The sequence below is a fragment of the Mauremys reevesii genome, linkage group 3, assembly GCF_016161935.1.
Source record: "Mauremys reevesii isolate NIE-2019 linkage group 3, ASM1616193v1, whole genome shotgun sequence".
In the NCBI taxonomy this organism is placed as follows: Eukaryota; Metazoa; Chordata; order Testudines; family Geoemydidae; genus Mauremys; species Mauremys reevesii.
In genome coordinates, this window is record NC_052625.1 from 192,608,110 (window position 1) to 192,628,035 (window position 19,926).

Below are 19,926 nucleotides of genomic sequence, written 5' to 3' on the forward strand. Positions count from 1 at the left end.
CTTGTGGGAATTCTCAAAGAAGAATGTGTGCAGCCAATGTAATGTGACTCTGTCTCCTGCACTCCAAGTACTGAAAGGTAGATGATGGCTATTCTGATCATATTAAAGTTATTTATACTCTCTCCATATGTATAAGGAAACCTAATCCATTCGTAAGGGCAACGACATCTCATCCTCCTTCAAGTGTCTCCTCAAAACTTACCTCTGCAGTAAGGAAACTGTGAGCTGATAACCACTAGGCTGTGGCAAGTTGTGATGACTGCACCTGATTGGCTAGGTGTTAGTTTATAAAGCTAGTGTGCACTAAAATCAGAATTGGATTCCTTTCCAGAAGACCTTCTTTAGTGAAATTCAACTTATTAGGCTCAGTACAGGAGTAACTGGGTGTAATTCTATGGCTTGTGTCATGCAGGAGGTCAGATGAGATGGTCTAATGGCCCTTCCTGGCCTTCATGAATGTACAACAATGTCCTGTTTTTGTTGTTCTGTCTTCCATTAGTCTGCATTTGTCTCAACCATCTGCTATGTCTTGCCTTTCAGAATTCATGCACTTTGGGGGACAAGGACTGTCATTTACTCTGAGGGTATAGCTCCTAGCGTAATGTGGTCCTGACCTGCTTGAGGCCTCTTGGCCCACCACAAGAAACCATTAAATAATAATCCATCTGCACTACTAGCACCATTGCTTGCTGTTCCCTGGTCGGAATACTGATTAGGAAGAATGTGGGACATTACCTTAGATCAGCTGTTGCTGGAGTCTGCTTCACTGCCAATGTCTTAATAACCTGACCAGGTGGGTGAGGTAATATCTTTTATTGAAGACTTTATTTTATCTTTTATTTTATATCGTACATGTAAGCTCGAAAGCTTGTCTCTCTCACCCACAGAAGCTGGTCCAATCAAAGATATTACCTCCCCCACCCTGTCTCTCTAGTGTCCTAGAACCAACACAGCTACAACAACATGACCCGGAAAGGCAAGACAAGGGAGACAGCAGCAGCTGCCTGATTTTGACAAAAGAACAGGCTGTGTGCTAAGGAGCAGATGTAGCTGGCATGATAGTGCAGTTACTTCTCTTTTGGCCATAATTTTCCATTATATAAGCACCACATGTCTTTGATTTTCGTTACATGAGTGATTCACTGAAGCTATATGAAAATTCTCAGTGCTTTACGGAACCCAAACAAAGTCAAATTTTTTTTGTTTCATTTTCACCTCTTTCTTCCCCCAACCTCCCCCAATAAAGTGAATGGTTTTGAAAAAGCAAAACAGCTACTTAGATGCAGCCCCTTCAGGGTCCCAACATACTGTAGCCAGTTTGGTCAAGCAAAAATGGATTCCTCTTGGTGGGATTCCAATGGCAGTCTGAAATGCTGCGGGCAGTGTGAGGTTTATTTTCCCCAGGAAAAATCTGTTTACATTGTAGAAATGGCAAATTCACAATCAGGATTTCGATCTGAAAAACTGAACTTAGCAAATAACAATGGGAAGACTGCATTCCCTGGTGGAACATTTTCCCCTGGATGAAATGTACAAGCACTAATGAAAATATCAGTGATCCAATGTGCGGTAAGTATTTTCATAGAGTTCTGGGATTGAAGTGAGTAATGTTGCTCTAATTAGGTAAAAGAATGGGGTAGGGAAGGTGAATTCCAGGAAAGGGATAGAAAATGCACATACAGTGATCTGGCCAGAATGAATAGGGAGGAGTAAAGTTTCCAAAAATACCTAAGTGACTTAGGAGCCTAAATCCCATTTTTCAAACTTTACTTAGTCACGTAGGAACATTAGTGAGACATAGGCTCCGGAGGGCCAGATTTGTAAGGGCATCTCTAGGCACCTAGTGATGCAGATAGCTCTTATATAATGCTAGGCATCTAAGTATTTTATTAGTTGGCTTTAAAAAAGTCATATTTACATCTTTAGGTACCTAAAAATCTGGCCCAAAGTGCCTGACTCACTTTTGGAAAGCACCTAAATGATTTAGGAGGCTACACTGCTTTTCGAAAGACCCCTCCCCCCGGCAACTTTCCTCTGCACTCACTATATCATAGTTCTATGATTTCTGTACATTCAAGGATTCAGAAATTCTTAACAATGAGACTGACCATGTAAACAACAATTTTTATCCATACATCTCAACCAGTTTTACAAAGGTGGGTAATTATTAGCTCCATTGTAATGATTGGGAGACTAAGCAACAAAGAGATTGAGTTGTAGCAAGACAACGGCACGGGTAGAAATAAAATCCAGGTGTCCTGACTCCCTGTCCAGTGCCATGTTGCCTTTCCATGCACCCTGAAATGTGATAATGAAAAATAAGTAACATAAAACATAAGAATGGTCATATTGGGTCATACAAGTGGTCCATCTAGCTGTGTCCTTTCTTCTGACAGTGGTCAACGCCAGATGATTCAGGGAAAATGAACAGAACAAGGCAATTATTAAGTGATTTATATGCTATTGTCCAGTCCTAGCCTCTGGCAGTTAGAGGATTAGTCATCTTGGCTGATAGCCATTGATGGACTTCATGAACTTATCTAACTTATCTTTTTGAACCCAGTTATACTTTTGGCCTTCAAAACATGTCCTGGCAACAAATTCCACAGGTTGATTGTGGTTTGTGTGAAGTGCTTCCTCTTTCTTGTTTTAAACCTGCTGCCTATTACCTGCATTGGGTGACCCCTGGTTCTTGTGTTATGTGCAGGGGTAAATAACACTTCTCTATTCACTTTCTCCACACCAGTCATGATTTTATAGACCTCTATCATATCCCCTCTTAGTCGTCTCTTCTCCAAGCTGAACAGTCTGTCTTAATCTACTCATATGGAAGCTGTTCCATACCCCTAATCATTTTTGTTACTCTTCTCTGTACCTTTTCCAATTCTAATATATCTTCTCTGAGATGGGGCAACTAGAACTGTGGGCAGTATTCAAGATAATATTTAGTTCTGCCTTGAGTGCAGGGGACTGGACTAGATGGCCTCTCGAGGTCCCTTCCAGTTCTATGATTCTATGTGGGAGTACCATGGATTTATACAGTGACATTGTGATAGTTTCTGTCTTCTTATCTATTCCTTTGCTAATGGTTCCTAACATTCTGTAGCGTTTTTGACTGCTGCTGCACACTGAGCAGATGTTTTCAGAGAATTATCCGCAATGACTCCAAGATCACTTTCTTGAGTGGTAACAGCTAATTTACACTCCATCATTTCATACGTATAGTTGGGATGATGTTTTCCAATGTGCCTCACTTTGCATTTATCAACATTACATTTCACCTGTCATGTTGTTGCCCAGTAATCCAGTTTTATAAGATAACTTTTTAACTCTTCACAGTCTGCTTTGGACTCAACTATCTTGAGTAATTTTTTTATCATATGCAAATTTTGCCACCTCACTTCTTACCCTTTTTTCTAGATCATCTGAGTATGTTGAATCGCATTTGTCCCAGAACAGGCAATATTAATTACAATGTTTCACTGCTGAATCAAGTCAAGGAACCACATGCCATGGGTTAAGATTCAAACGAGCCCTGCTGTTCATTACCTTACATGTTGTGGAGTAATTTACACATGTGCAAAGTCAGTGTAAAACATTACCTGATTTTGTGGGGGGAGGGGATTTACACCTTTTTTGCAGTGACTTTGTACTGCCCTAAATGACCACATGAGATGCAGGGCAAAGAGCTGTCAGGTTCAAAAAATCCCTCTATGTACAATTTTGGGGTTTTTTACCCTGAACTCCTCAGAATGAAAGGCACTTTCACGCCTCATTCATACATGGCAGACAGCTTCCAATGGCACACTGCCACATGCCAGGTACTTGGAAATACAACATTTATCAGAGATACAACCTGTGTATAGTGAATGGGACACGCGTGTGTGTTCACCTTTCCCTCCTTGCAGGAAACATTACAGAGTAAAATGTACTCTGATGTGAATCTCTCCTCTATGTCAAGAGTCTAAGGCCAGAAAGACCCACTAGATCATCTAGTCTGACCTCTTGTATATTGCAGGCCACCAACACCCACACACTAAATCCAACAACCGAAATGAGATGACCAAAGTCTTACAGCTCACAGGAGACTAGACTATTCTGTGCCACAGGCAGAGAATAGGAGGGACCGAGGTGCACCAGTGCTCAAGGCCCCCACGTCATTATGTACTGACCTATGTAATACCATGGAGATAGATTATGACACATAGGAGACCAAGTTTATGTGTAAGTTCAGAAGATCACACTAGGCCCTCTACATTCAGACCTGGTCCTCAGGGGGCATTAGACCTGATTTCAGTTGTTGGTATAGCTGCCTCATAGAGTGGACAAGGAAAACTGCACTTTGCACTGGTGGAGCTTAACCCTGCCTGGAACCAAAAAAGGATCAAACTTACTTTCCTTTCTAGCACTCAGAGTTTGCAATGGTACAGCTATGCCGATGGCTGAAATAGAGGCTAATTTCCAATGTAGAGAATCTGATGTCATGACTTTTTTGTTGTTGTTTGAGTTCGCATGTTAGACCCTTCCCCGTAAGGACTATGCCCAGTATTTACAAGTGCAGCTGCCTGAATATAAGCTTCTAAATCCATATTTAGGCACTGATATAAAAAAGAGCCTGTGGTTTGTTTTTTTGTTGTTGTTTTTTTGAGATGCTGAACACCTGCTGCACCCATTGATTAGCACTTTTGAAAATCAGGCCATTTATCTTTAGGCACCTAAATATAATGCAACACATAAATATAGATTAAGGAAGCTAATTTAGGCACCTAGCTTCAGAAATTTGTTTGTATTCCTGCCTTTTCATCCCTTGTGTCAGAGTCAGATGTCAGGGCTCCTGCAAAACCACAATAACCTCACATCTGTGATCTATGTTGTTGAATATAGAAGTAGAAACGATAACGATAACAAAGAACAATTGCAAAGATTCTGAGAACCCCCCCTTTTTGTGTGACCAATCAGATTGGAAAGTAAGTGTCTGTGTGAGAGAGAATTTAGTGATGTGAAAAACACCTTTATACACTGTAAAATTACGTGTAAAATATAGACCTGTTATAAAAATATTAACTGTTACGCATTACAACATACACTGCACATAGATCACTAAGGTGTCACCATCATCAAGTTCACCCAAAACATTAACAACGTATCAGGTCAGCTGAAATACATCCCGATTGTCAATCTGCAGCCAGGCCACAATCAGTGTGTGGCATCACCCCAGCACACCCTTCCCTTCTACCCCTCCACTCTGTGCTTGGAGATTTCAAAACTGCCAGTTTAGCCTGCCCAGGTACAAAAAGTTGGTCAAGCAGCAGCCAGGCTATGTGCAAGCATTGTATGTCCCTGCCAGAATAAACTGGGGCCTGGAGAAAACCTGCCCAAAGGCAATGAATCGCTGCCATAAAAAATCCAAAAGAGGAGTCGAATGGGGGGAAATGGAGGAAAAAATGAAACACTCTATCTGAAGCCAAACAAAAGGGGCACTGTGCAGACACCTGCGGGGATGTGGCTCACAAAGTGATTGGCTGCTGTAATGCCATGCAAGATCCATCACTGCAAGTCTCCTGAGCGCTTAGGAATAATTTAGTGACACCTCTTCTCTGCAAGGTCTGTGGTATATTATTTGGATGAATGATGAAACTCTGTCCAGCCCCCGTTAGTTATTCTTGGTGTGAGTCAAATCTCTTAACCAATGGGCTCAAGTTTTCTGTTGTTTTTTTCTCTCTTGATCTCCTTGCATTGCAACATTAGCTTGTTAGGAAAGCAGCTCACAATGTCCTAAGCTTTTCACAAGGTCACCGATACGCTACCAGGATCAATCCGTTTTTGTTGACAAAACTGGCTATACGGGCTATTGGAACTTTTAAGATGCTAAGCCATTAAGCAGCTATTTGGGGGTTTGTTTTGTTTTTCCCCTTAAGATTTAAATTAGAGCTCAATAAACCTATGGTTGAGATGATACTAGAGGGGAAACCCTTCCTCTCTTCTTGCTTTTCTGCCAGGTGTTATCACCACTGCTAAGACTGAATCTGCTGTCCCTGGCTAAAGCACCCTAAACACAATTCCTCCTGCTTGGAAACTTCCACATGGATGATGAGCCGGAGAGCTGTTGTCCTGCAAACAACCACCTGGGTATTAGGCACTTTTCTCTTGGCCTCAGAAACAGCACAAAAGAATCCTCTGTTCTTATGCAATGTGTTGTATGTGGCTGGCTATATTTTGGAGAGCTTTTTCTGGAGTATTGTCCTGGGTTGGGTGGTTATTCATGAAGGGGCTGGTAATTACTGTCTAATTTTAGGAAATTCGTTTGTTAGGTGTATGGATCTTCCAGTCCAGTGTTTTTCAGCAACCGGTCGATGGACCTGCGCTGGTCCCTGAGATCCCCCGACACAGTTTAGGGAGGCTGCAACTGCAAGCCAGCCCCTGGTATCACAAAGGTTGACAAACACTGCACTAGTGCTCTCTGTAGCAGGAGATTGCAGTTGTGATCTGTTCCCCCTCTGCCCAGTTGTGGCTTTCCTCAGCTGATCTGTGGGGCAGTCCCTGCTTGGGAAGCTAAATTTACATTAGTGCAAATGGGAGAGGGGGGATATACTCTGTGTAACCCCCCAATCACACACACACACACACACACACACACACGTTGGAAACAAAGTAACAGGCGTCAGGGCTGTAATGCAGGGCGTTGCGGGACAGAGCAGGGGTGGGACAGGCACAGTGATCAGGGAGGGGACCATACACACCATCACTTCACAAACTAGAAACCCAGCGCCCCTGTGACCAGGCCCCCTAGAGAAGCACCTCTGGGGCTGAGGGCGAGAGGCTGCCCTGCGCTTTGCCAGGCTCCGGTCCCGAGCAGAAGTCACGGCACGGCAGCCAGCCCGCAGCTGCAGCTCGCAGGCACCGCAGCTCTGCAAGCCACGGGGCGCGAAGCGGAGCGTGCACCAGCCTGGCGTGGCTCGGGAGATGTTCAAATGCAGCAGCAGCAGCAGCCTCTTGCCGCCAGAGCGAAATTCCCTAGAGGTGAATGGGGGATCCCAGGCAAACCCGCTGAGGATCCCCCCCCCATGCCCACCCCCCTGCTATTCATTCCCGTGGATCATCCATTTCCCTCTCTCTTACACATCAGTCCCCTGCCGCGTGTGACCCTGCTGGAAAACGCTCTAAAATTAGTGCCCCCCTCCCCTTAGCCATTTCCACCCACCCCCTTCTCCTGCTCCGCCGCCGGGGCACATGGTTAGCGGGGCTCTGCACGGGGACCCAGCACACAGGGGTGGAGGGAGCGCTCCGGTACTGCAGAGCAAGGACGGATCCCAGCACCATGCCAGCGCCTCCGTGGCGAAAAGGGGGGCGATGCTGCTCAGCTGGGGCAGCGAGAGGGGGGAAATAACCCGGGCGCCACCCTGTCCCCGGGGCCCCTCCACACACACACACACGCGCGCACCCCACGGAGCGCTATTGCTGCAACTCGCTGCAGTCTTGCCAAGGAGTAGTGGGAGTGAGAGGGGGGAGGAAAGGGGAAACTGGCAGGAAGGGGGCAAGGAGCCACACATGTCACATGTGCTTTCTAAGCCGCCCGGGAGCATCTGCAAGCTGGAGCTGGTGGAGGATGCTGCGGCAGGTGATCCACAGAGGGCTACAGTCGTTCTGCTACAAGCTGGGCTTGTTCGTGAGCAGGCATCCGGTGTTTTTCCTCACCGTGCCCGCAGTCCTGACCATCATCTTCGGCTTCAGCCTGCTCAACCGCTTCCAGTCTGAAAGGGACCTGGAGACGCTGGTCGCCCCGAGCCACAGCCTGGCCAAGATCGAGCGGAGCTTAGCCAGCAGCCTTTTCCCCCTGGAGCAGTCCAAAAGCCAGCTCTATTCGGACTTGCACACCCCGGGGAGGTATGGCAGGCTGATCCTCCTCTCCAAACCGGGAGGCAATATTTTGCATCAGGCTGATGCGATCCTGCGGATCCACCGAGCCGTGCTGGAAATGAAGGTGAACTACAAAGGCTATAATTATACTTTTTCCCATCTGTGTGTGTTGAGAAGTGAGGATAAGAAATGCGTGCTGGATGATATTATTTCAGTGCTAGAGGATCTGAGGCAGGCTGCCCTCTCCAATAAGACAACAGCCAGGGTGCCAGTGAGCTATCCCAACACTAAATTGAAGGTATGCTCTTACTGCATGCTTCTGCCAATTAAAGAGGCAGCACTTCATTTCTTGTCCTAACCAGCAAAGAGGGAACAAAAATATGAAGCATTAAAACGGCTGCATTTCCTTTTAGGGGGTGGGGGGGGGAGGCTGGGGGTTGAAGGGAACTAACGATGCGAAGCATTAAATGAAGGAACCAGTGTGAGACTCTGCCCTAGTAGCTTTAAGGATTAATCCATCAAAGCAAGGTGTGGGGGCGGGGGATCTATAACAGTTTGTGGGAATTGGTCATTGAGAGCTGGGGTGCAAATGTATCTTGATTCCCTAGCTACAGTTCCAGCTGGCATGCCAGAATCATCTGCCTTGAACATGGCCAGAGAAGGGTTTCCTCAAATACATAGTAAGCGCTTGTCTCTCACTGACTCTGTACGTGTGGTGGGAACAGCAGAGGATTTGTATAGTGGTGATTCCAGGTGTCCTGGCTTTTCTTCATCTTCTTTACCTGCATGCATGGGAGGGGGTGGACATTTTCTCCCAGTGTGAAAATAATTAGCCCTGCCACTGACTGATGGGCGGACTACTGGATGGATTCCATCAACAAGAGGTTTCCAGCAAAGGCAAAACAAGGCAAAAGGCTAACTAAGTTTCCATCTTGCCAATGGAAGTAGCATACACTCAGCACAAAACACCTGACCATTTTAATGCTGCCTCCGCCCCACATAGTGTTTTCACCTCTGGTGAGTTTTCTAGGCTGGTTGCTGATTAGTAGAATTTGTGTGCTCAGAGCAAATGAGATGTAAAGTCTTCAGGAGGCTGGTGAGAGAAGTTTCAGGGATTACTGCATATGTGACTCCTCCAGGACACATTGTATTATTTGCAGGAGTTACCTAGTCAAGTTTCACAGAAATACCTAGCACATAGTTACTCATGGGTCAGGTGTAATCCCATAAAGGGAAGATAATGTCTTACCGTCTTTCTTCCAAGACATTGAGGCTTCTAGTGGATTTTTGTTTCTGCCTTTCATTGGAAGAAATTAGGGTGACCAGATGTCCCAATTTTATAGGGACAGTCCCTATATTCTTGGCTTTATCTTATATAGGTGCCTATTACTCCTCACCCCATCCCGATTTTTCACACTTGCTATCTGGTTACCCTAGAAGACATGCATCCCGGGGTGTGGAGGATGGTAGAGATTTTGTAATTACTGGCCAGACCCTGAAATTATTACTCTGCCCTTACTTTTTATTTCTTATTTATTGATAATTATACAAGACACAAAAGTAAGAACAGTCCTTTGCCCCAAAGAGTTTACAGTCTGAAAGAGAGACGTCGATTTGCCTTATTGGGTGTTTTGTTTCAGTAAAAAATGAGTGACTATCTAAGGATTTGGTTCAACACCGTCTCCTGTGTAAAGAAACAAAGTTTCTTAACAGGAGAGATGTGGTCATTGGAGTTGAATTAGGGTTGTGTGAAGTTGAAAAAATGTCCTTCTTTGTGTAAGCGCTGCTCTGAGAGAACCCTAGGGACATCTAACTGAGCACGGCAAAAGGAGTTTAGGGTGATCTGCTGTCTCTCTTTCCCAGAAGGTGTCCAGAGTTCCTGCTCTAAAAATAAATAAGGAAAAAAATAAAAATTGCCATCTGCTAGTGACTGAACGAAATACACGTAATGGATGAATTCTAAACACCGGTAAGGACTTTCGCAGAGCCGAAAGGCCTGATCCTGAGAGATGCTCCGTACCTGCCAAGCATCTCCAACTCCCAAGGAAGTTGCCAGGTGCTCAGCATTTCTCAGGTGAAGGAATTTATGCTCCTTAGTCTCTAGCTTTAAACTTCAGCAGGGCAGGTGCTTTCTATCTACTTGTCAGTATATGGCTGTGGGAAACCAGAATCCCTGACTGATTGTATTAGAATAAAGTGAATTAATTATTGTGATTGCTTATTTGTATTACTGGAACTCTGAAAAATCCACTTGGACTAACTACTGTGGGAGAAGAACGTTCCCAGTGTTTCTGAGACAGCTTTAAACAATCTTTCGTGGGCAAAGTTCATGGTCCCTCAGAAGTGCAGTTTGTAACCTCCAGCCTGCCCTGGCTGAGGGCTGGTGCATCGCTGTGCCATCCCAGGAGCAAACTAGGGAGGTGGTAGACTCCGAGCCATAATTCCCCCTCTGCCACCTTGTGCTTTAGTAGGCACTTCACCCCCTTTCATAGAGCATCTTACTCCTCTGCTGTGTGCCCAGTTACTTTGGCCAGCCGGTAAAATGGGAGAAAAGCCAGCTCCGACTCCCTATGCCTCCTTTACACCCGCCCTACTCACTGGCTTGCAGTGGGGGAGTTTTGACTGAGTAGCCACTGCTGCCCACTCTGCCCATGGCCAGAGTCACAATCTGAGCAAGGCTGATTTGGGACCAGCGGTGCCTTTGCTCCCTCAGACTCCCTGGCACATTGGAGGAAGGGCTGCGACAGTTCTTGTGTGGTCAGCGTGTGTTTACAAACAAACTTTCTACACTGTGTCCACTTAGCTAGATCACTGCCTGGATGTTCAGCACGGGAGAACAATGCCCTAGGGGCCTGGTCCCATTGTGATTATCTAGCGCATTGGCAGAGGGCTGGGGTGGGGGTTCGATTTTGTTATTGCTTTTCACTGAAACAGTGAAGTAAGCAGTCTGTGATGTGACCCAGCTTGATGAATACAGAACAATGGAGAGCTAAACCCCTCACTCTGAACTGGATCCTGCTCCCCTGTTGTACTTAGGGTGACCAGATGTCCCGATTTTATAGGGACAGCCCTGATATTTGAGGCTTTGTCTTCTATGGGTGCCTATTACCCCGCAGCCCCGTCCCGATTTTTCACACTTGTTCTCTGGTCACCCTAGTTGTACTCACAGCCCAGCCTCCTACTCCCGTAAACTTCCAGTGCAGCCAACGAAGCTGAAGCCAAAGGGTGAAAGGACATTGGGTTTTAGCCCCATTGGTGCCAATGGGCTTTTCCCTGGGCAGTGATTACAGGCAGGGCTTTGTGGTCACTCCTCAGATTGGCCAGATTTCTTGTAAGAATTATACCACTTATCTGTGAACCAGAAAGATGTCCCCAGTGTCTTTATTCTGATGCTGCCAAGAGGCGTGTGCCAGCCCGAGTTTGCCGGAGAACTTGAATGATGATCTTACTCAGCTGCAAGCAGCGTTTGGTTTTGTCCCTGCAATCTCTCTCAAACAGACCCTTGTGAACAGCACACATGTCCATCCCTTTCCATCGATGAGTCTAGCCTCCAGCGGGCCTTGCTTTTTCAGACTGAGCTAAGGGATGACAATGAGCCAACGCTTGTCAAATCCGGGGGCTTCAGTGGTAGTTTTGTGTGAGCCACATGAGTGGGATTTTGCTCAGTCTCAGTGAACCAGCTGTTCTGGTCTGTCTGTTCTGGAAGCAGCTGGGTAAAATTGATGAGCAGGAGCACCAGCCAGCCTGGGAAGTGCAACCAAAGAGCTGGGATTTTCCTATGCAATTGCTTGCGTGAAGTTGTTTTTATGTGCCTGCACCCTCACTGTAGTATCTGAGGGCCTCACATTCTTTAACATATTTATTCTCCTCACAACACTTCTGGCAGACAGGGAGTGCTATCATCCCCATTTTACAAATGGAGAACTGAGGCACTGAGAGACTAAGGCCCAGGTCCCAATGGGACTTAGGCGCCTACATACCTTTGAGGATCTGGTTATAAGTGAGTTGCCCAAGCTCACACAGGAGCTCTGTGACGGAGCAGGAAATCAAACCTGGATCTCCTGAGTCCCACAGGAAGCAGCCGTTGTCCCAGTTAACTTCCTTTCCCAATTAGGAGAAGGAGCAATTAAAAATGTCTGAGAATATTTAAAATGAAATAAAATATTAAACTGGATAGAAATACACGCAAGGAATGTTATTTCTTGTACTTCATTGTTTTCTGTGAATCTTTGTTTTCCAATTTCTCTATCAAAAGACTGTCTCTTAAAATTTCTTACCTATTTAACACCAGGTTGAACATCATTTAACTACTTCGCACTGGTCAAATGGCTCCTCATTAAACAGATTTTCGGTAACCCTGCCCTCAGTTGTATATTAAGTATCAGAGGGGTAACCATGTTAGTCTGGATCTGTAAAAAGCAACAAAAAGTCCCGTGGCACCTTATAGACTAACAGACGTATTGGAGCATGAACTTTCGTGGGTGAATACCCACTTCGTCAGACGCATGTTCTGGTCTGTCTGTTCTGGAAGCAGCTGGGTAAAATTGTTGAGAAGGAGCACCAGACGGCCTGGGAAGTGCAACCAAAGAGCTGGGATTTTCCTATGCAATTGCTTGAGTTCTATATTAGTCATTCCTGAACACTAAGCTAGATTAGTTCCCCATAACGCAGCCATTCTGATAACTGCAAATCAGTTAAGTGGAGTGTTGTATGGGAGATTGTGTTCAACCTACCTATCTCCTCCATTGCTCAGTCTAGGGGGGTTTCACTTCATATCCCTAAATGGTTTCCAAATGCTATTGGTGCCGCTCTGGGGCCAGATTTCCAAGTACTCAGCAGCACCCATGGTACCACTAGTAGCAGTCCTGTGAAAAGAGCTCAGTCCAATTGTGTACCAGGAATCTCCCTTGCCTGCTGTTTCCCAAGGACTCCCTGTGATTCCAGGGGCACAAGTCACCACGAGGGGGGCGAGAGGAGAGGAGACGAGAGCATGGCCCCAGGCAAAGAAGAGCTGAACATGTTGCTCCATCCTAAGGAGTGGTGCAACTTTCAGGCTTCTCCTGGGTGCCTGAGAGCTCCAAGCATTGGGCTTCCCCGAGGCACCCCCCCCCAACAGTTCCCCTGGAGCAGTGCAGCTGGTACCCTCAGGCTCAGCTGAGCCCATAGCTTTGAATTCTGTAATGTGCTCTGAGGCTCGTGGCAGCTGCTGTATAAATCAAATCATCACAACAAAATCTGAGTGGGGAGGGGATCCTTAGCTCAGAAGAGGAAGCACAGAGGGAGGGGACAGTTTTAATCTCATCCTTTTGGCTCAAGGTGAGGGCTCCATTCGGGGCACATGTTTCTAGGAAGGGCATGAAAGTGGGAGGTGGACCGTTTGCAGGCAATGGTAAGTAACTTCACTTCAGTTCTCCTTAGGCTCTAGAGCAGGGGTAGGCAACCTATGGCACATGTGCCGAAGTTGGCACACAAGCTGATTTTCAGTGGCACTGACACTGCCCGGGTCCTGGCCACTGATCTGGGGGGCTCTGCATTTTAATTTAATTTTAAATGAAGCTTCTTAAACATTTTTAAAACCTTATTTACTTTACATACAACAATAGTTTTGTTATATATTATAGACTTATAGAAAGAGACCTTCTAAAAACATTAAAATGTATTACTGGCACACGAAACCTTAAATTAGAGTGAATAAATGAAGACTCGGCACACCACTTCTGAAAGGTTGCCGACCCCTGCTCTAGAGACTGGGAAAACTTTAAAAAACTTCACCTGCTCTTCAAGCTGCCTTGTGGCATTCTTGCAGCACTGACTTTAACCCCTCCGGTATTTGATCAAAGAGGCTGAGAATGTCCACGCTTCCTACAGTGTTAGAACCTGCTGGCATGTGAGGGAAGCTGAGTTTGGCAGCGGTGGTATCTGCAGCAGGTTAATTCTGCCCTGGCTGGTAGATGCTACCGCAGTTACAAATCCTTGAGTGCAATAGTGCCAAATGGTCAGGCAGCCTTACTGCTGGATTCAGGTAATAAGCAGTTGCGGGGGAGGATAGGATAGGGGTCAGTCTGTGCAACAAAACAGATACAAAGATGAAATTCTCCACCTGTTTCAAGACATCACAGGATCGCAGATTAGGCCGGGCCTCTTTTTTGGGTAGGTTAGTCCAGCTTCGTGCCTGAGAAGAGAGAGGCCAGATACTCAGTGCTGACTGAGATCCGATGTGGAGCAACCTTCCTCCGTTGTACCTTTATACAGAGAATTTGTAACTGTGGTAGCATCTGCTGGCAAGGGCAGAACTAACCTGGATTAAAGGTAACATTATGCTCCTGCAATTCTGGGGCTGCTCTAAATGAGGCTCCAAGGGGCTGTTCCATTGTTGGGGTGAAGGGATGCTCCAGTCATACCCCTTTTGTCCCAGGGAGGCCACCTATGCCAGGGGCCAGGAGGAGGGACGCTCTCGAGACCCTTCACTGGTCCTACGCCACCCAGGGTTCCCATTTATGCATAGGGAATCCTGAAGAAACTGGTTAAGCCACTGAAATGAACCCAAGAATTAGGCTCATCATTTTAGTATTTTTACCAAATTTAGTGGGAGGGAGGATGTGGCATTTTGATACTGACACACTAAGTGCTTTTCTCGCTCATAACTCTGTGAACTGGATAAAGGGGGTTAATTGTCTCTGCTTATTGGGTGCGTGAAAGGCGCTGTACAAAATAAAGTAGCACCGTTGTACTAGAGAGAAAGACACAGAGTGGAGCATAGTTTCCAGAGTTCTCTTTTAAACGTACCTTTCCCCAGACAGAACTGTTTTGTTACAAACATGTTGTTCCAATCCATCTCTGGGGTGAGTTTCATTGATGTCACACCATGGCTGGATTTCACCTACTCCGTGTATTTATGACTCACTTCTTTCCCTTTAAAATTCAAATTAGTTGCTAGAGTGACAGCTGCGAAGACTAAAATTCTCTGTTTATTCATAGCATGGGTTGTAGCAATGCAAGTCCTACTGGAATACTTTAGCCTTGTGCGGAAGGCCAACCTTTTGGGACTATTTTAGTCTTCATGTCAACGCAGTCCTTGGACTTTCTCCGTCTGGCAACCAGGATGCTAATTGGTGCCAAATATATTATGACAATAGTTAACCTTATTATTGTTTGTTAAATACAATATGTGCTTTGCAGGTATGCAGGAAAAAAGGACCTTGGCTCAAAGATCTTACTGGTACCTGACAAACAATATAGCGCAAGGCTGTGTGCTCTAGTGGTTTGGCCACTGGCCTTGGAGATATGGGTTCAAGTTCCATCTCTGCCACTGACTTGTTATGTGACCTTGGGCAAGTTGCTTCACCTCTTTAGGCCTCAGTTTCCCTTTCCACCTATTGTATTATCTCTTTAGACAGTAATCTCTTTGTGGCAGGGAGGGTCTATGATGGGAAGGCAGTGTGGCCTAGTGGCTCAAGCCCTGGATTGGGACTTAGAAGATCTGGGTTCTCAGCCCAGCTCCTCTACTAGCCTGCTGAGTGACCTTGGTAAAGTCACTTCACTGCTCTGTGTCTCAGTTTCCCCATCTGTAAAATGGGGATAATGATAGTGACCTGCTTTGAAAGCTACTGATGAAAAGTACCATATAAGAGCTAGGTATTAATAATAATATGCTATAATAATGAGTACCGGAGGTTACAAAAAAAACCCAAACCCCAGTCTGGGCTGGATTTGAGCCAGTGACTCGAGATGGAAAGCTGTGTGCACATGACTAGATCCCTGGTCCTGCTGCTTGATAGTAGACTCCTGTCTGTAATATTTAGTAAACACCTGATTTAAGTGCTTGGCTTGATCCTGCTCAAGCTTCTGCAAAAAGCTGTTTCAAATTGGGCATTTGTAATACAGGCATTAGCCTAGTTACTTCTATACTAACTTTACATTGTGTTATTAGCAGTGTTACTCTCATACTTATAGGGTGATAGTTCTCCTTACCCTGCCTTTAAGCATAAAAAGTATGTGCTCTGGTAAGTTATTGGCAAGGTAAAACCATTGTCAGGACAAAAGGAACGTGGATGTATTTCTGTGTAAGCATGGGTGTGGTATATACCAGTATTTCAAATCCATTTCACAGCCCTGACATATAGAGACAGAATCACAGGTTTGGAAGGGACCTCAGGAGGTCATCTAGACCAACCCGCTGCTCAAACCAGGACCAATCCCCCTGACAGATTTTTGCCCCAGATGGCCCTCTCAAGGGCTGAACTCATAACCCTAGGTTTAGGGAGCCAATGCTTAAACCACTGAGCTATCCCTCCCTGGGTTAATCATCCAGGAGCAGAGTGCATTGTGTTGCCATGCAGAAGAGTGAAAGGTCCAGGATTCCCTTTTCTGGACTGGTGGAGGTGGGACACATTGCAGAGTTGATGACCTTACTCTCTGGTGGTGGGACTGAGAACTAATTCAAAAAACACCTTGCTGGTAAATCCTCCACTAACAATGAGTCTTAGTGGAGGACACGTGTCTGAACTTCCCAGCCAGAGGAAAGGTGCTTTAGAAGCTCGGACCAAGAATAAAAGTTGACCCTGAGCATGAAAAATGGACATTAGCCAATACCTAGATGTATGGTGTGTATGCTGAGGGGATAAGGGGCAGTTGGATGAAGGAAGCTAGAAAAAAAAAAGAATACTCATATAAATTGTCTTCCATTTCTGAATATGCTGTGTGTGCATGTGAGATCATGCATATCTTGCTAATTAAGAAATAAGAAAATGAAGTAGATAAGCCATGTGCTGTATGCAATGTTATTGTAGCCATGTTGCTCCCAGGATATTAGAGAGACAAAGTGGGTGACGTAATACCTTTTATTGGCCCAGCTTCTGTTGGTGAGAGAGAGACGCTGTTCAGCTTACACAGTGCTCATCTTCAAGTCTGGGGAACTAAGTAGGGCCATGTCTACACTACCACTTACATTGGCAAAACTTATGTCACTCAAGGGTGTAAAAAAACCACCCCCCTGAGTGACATAAGTTTCGCTGGCATAAGTGGTACTGTGCACAGTGCTCTGTTAGTGGGAGAGCTACCCCCACTCATTGTCGAAGGGGGAACTCGCGGGGGTGTTGATCATTATAGCAGTGGAGATATGGCTGCAGGTTTTGCATCTGTTGTTCTGGCAGGATCTGGTTCCGCTTTGTGTTCGGCCAATAAAAGATATGACCTCACCCACCGGTCTCACTCTACGATGTGTGCTGGGCATTTTAAAAATACTACGCTAAGAACAAAAGATGCATTAGCCTTACTATGTAGTAAGAGAGAGGCACTGCATTATTACAGTTGCAGAAGTCGCAGAGAATGAGCCCAACGTCTGTTTTTCTGAGAGGAGGAAAAAGATCATTTCAGACCATGGTCTTGCGTTTGTACACAGCACCTTTCATCCCAATGAATCCCAATGCTCAGTGCACACCGATTGCGCAAACAGCGAGGGTCACCCTGTGCATTGCAGAAAGGTTGCACATTTGGGGCTGAAAAGCAGCTTTCATTTTAAACAACAGATAGCAAAAAGCTACACAACAGCCTAGGACACGAAATGAAGGTGCCACATGTAACAGAAATGAAAGGAGGCGCTTATGTGGATGAGGAGAGTACAAATGGACGGGTCACTTGCCAGGAGGATGGTATTGGTGGCCTGTGATATACAGGAGGTCAAAGTAGATGATCTACTGGTTCCTTCTAGCCTTAAATTCTATGACTAAGAAGCCTCCTGACCCCCCTATATCTCTTCCCAGAAGCCAGACACTATTGAAGTCCCTTGTGTTCTCCTTCTTATTGCACTCTAGTGTGAAAGGCTCACACCATGAGGATCATGGACAAGGAAGAAGCATCTGGGCAGGTATGTGAGGGGGTGGAATTCAGTATGCTGAGGAGGGAGCAGGGAAAGCACCCCCTGTCTGAGCGCTAAGGAACTCTGGGAGGCAGGGTCTCCCTTGGACATGTTCCTGAGATGAGGTGTCTCTGAAGTGGTCCCAGTGCAGGCCAATGTTTACTAGGCCTGAATGACCCTCAAGTTAATATTGGATTAGGATATTGGGGAACAGGACTAAGTGCCTCATGAAAAGTGCTTGGAGGTCTTTAATGACACGGAGGCGTCAGAACATCGGTTTTACATCTCATCCCAAAATGGGACCTCAGAGAGCACGCCCTGTTGAGGAACCAGTTTGGGAGTGGCCGAGGTGGGCTGGATTGCAGCTCTACTCACACTGAGGCTGTGCAGCTACATGATTTACAAACAGAAATGTCTTTGTTCTCATAACGGAGATTAACAAATACAGCCAGCCTGATTTCTCCGTAATGCTGCACAAATACAAATGAGAATCAGGAAATGTATATGATGTGTATGAGATGGGTACAAAAGGGTAAATCTCCCCCAAAGCAATATAAAAATATCAGGTGTGCAGGGTGTAAAGCTAGAGAGCATCAGGCTGGTATGTGGGAGGCTGTGATTGGGAAGGGTATTGACATGAAAAGTGAAGACAGGACCTCGCTATATTTATATTACTGATAGAGCTGGTCAGAAACACTTGGGTAAAAACATTTTCGGTCAGAAAATTCAGTTCTGCTGAACTTGAAACTCTTTGTGAAATCATGTCGATTTATGCCCAAATTTTGTTTTAGTAGAACCACCCCTTCCACCCCAGAAAAGTTCTGACAATGTCAAAACATCCCATTTGAACATTTTCTGAATGAAATGTTGTCATTTTTTTATTTCCAGTGATGTTTCATTTAGATTTTTGAAATGTAGTTTAATATTGTATTTGATAATGTAATATAAAAAATATTGCTTGCAAGAGATTAAAAAAATTAATCATGATTAATCTCACGATTAATTGCACCATTAAACAATAATAGAATATCATTTATTTAAATATTTGTGGATGTTTTCTACATTTTCAAATATATTGATTTCAATTACAACACAGAATACAAAGTGTACAGTGCTCACTTTGTTTATTTTTATTACAAATATTTGCACTGTAAAAAACAAAATACATTTTATTTGTCAGTTCACCTAATACGAGTACTGTAACACAATCTCTTTATCATGAAAGTTGAACTTACAAATGTAGAATTATGTACAAAAAACCCTGCATTCAATAAAACAATGTAACACTTTAGAGCCTACAAGTCCAATCAGTCCTACTTCTCGTTCAGCCAATTGCTCAGACAAACAAGTCTGTTTACATTTGCAGAAGATAATGCTGCCTGCTTCTTGTTTACAATGTCACCTGAAAGTGAGGACAGGTGTTCGCAGGACACTGTTGTAGCCAGTGTCACAAGATATTTATATGCCAAATGTGCTAAAGATGTGTATGTCCCTTCATGCTTCAACCACCATTCCAAAGTACATGCATCCATACTGATGATGGGTTCTGCTTGATAACAATCCAAAGCAGAGTGGACCGACGCATGTTCATTTTCATCATCTGAGTCAGATTCCACCAGCAGAAAGCTGATTTTCTTTTTTGGTGATTTGAGTTCTGTAGTTTCTGCATCAGAGTGTTGTTCTTTTAAGACTTCTGAAAGCATGCTCAGCACCTCATCCCTCTTGGATTTTGGAAGGCATTTCAGATTCTTAAATCTTGGGTTGAGTGCTATAGGTATCTTTAGAAGTTCCACATTGGTATCTTTTTTGCATTTTGTCAAATTTGCAGTGAAAGTGTTCTTAAAACGAACAACATGTGCTGGGTCATCATCTGAGACTGCTCTAACATGAAACATATGGCAGAATGCGGGTAAAACAGAGCACGACACATACAATTCTCCCCCAAAGAGTTCAGTCACAAATTTAATTAACGTATTCTTTTTTTAATGAGTGTCTTCAGCACGGAAACATGTCCTCTGGGATGATGGACGAAGCATGTGAGGCATATGAATCTTTAGCTCATCTGGCACATAAATATCTTGCCTCCCATCTACAACAGTGCCATGCGAATGCCCATTCTCACTTTCCGGTGACATTGTAATTAAGAAGTGGGCAGCATTATCTCCCATAAGTGTAAACAAATGTGTTTCTCTTAGTGATTGGTTGAACAAGAA

General features: G+C 44.9%; 1 protein-coding gene across 3 annotated transcripts in view; it reads left to right on the plus strand.

The window, feature by feature from the left end:
• The first annotated feature begins 7,555 nt into the window (after nt 1–7,555).
• The window catches only part of PTCHD4 (patched domain containing 4), a 124,083-nt gene continuing 111,712 nt past the window's right edge, over nt 7,556–19,926 (plus strand). The window contains exon 1 of one of the 3 annotated variants that reach the window (XM_039531994.1): nt 7,556–8,155. In XM_039531994.1, the coding sequence (XP_039387928.1) occupies nt 7,556–8,155 (600 nt within the window). Of the gene's footprint in view, nt 8,156–14,069; nt 14,167–19,926 lie in introns of those variants that run through there. The other 2 variants (XM_039531995.1, XM_039531996.1) reach the window with 2 other exon arrangements.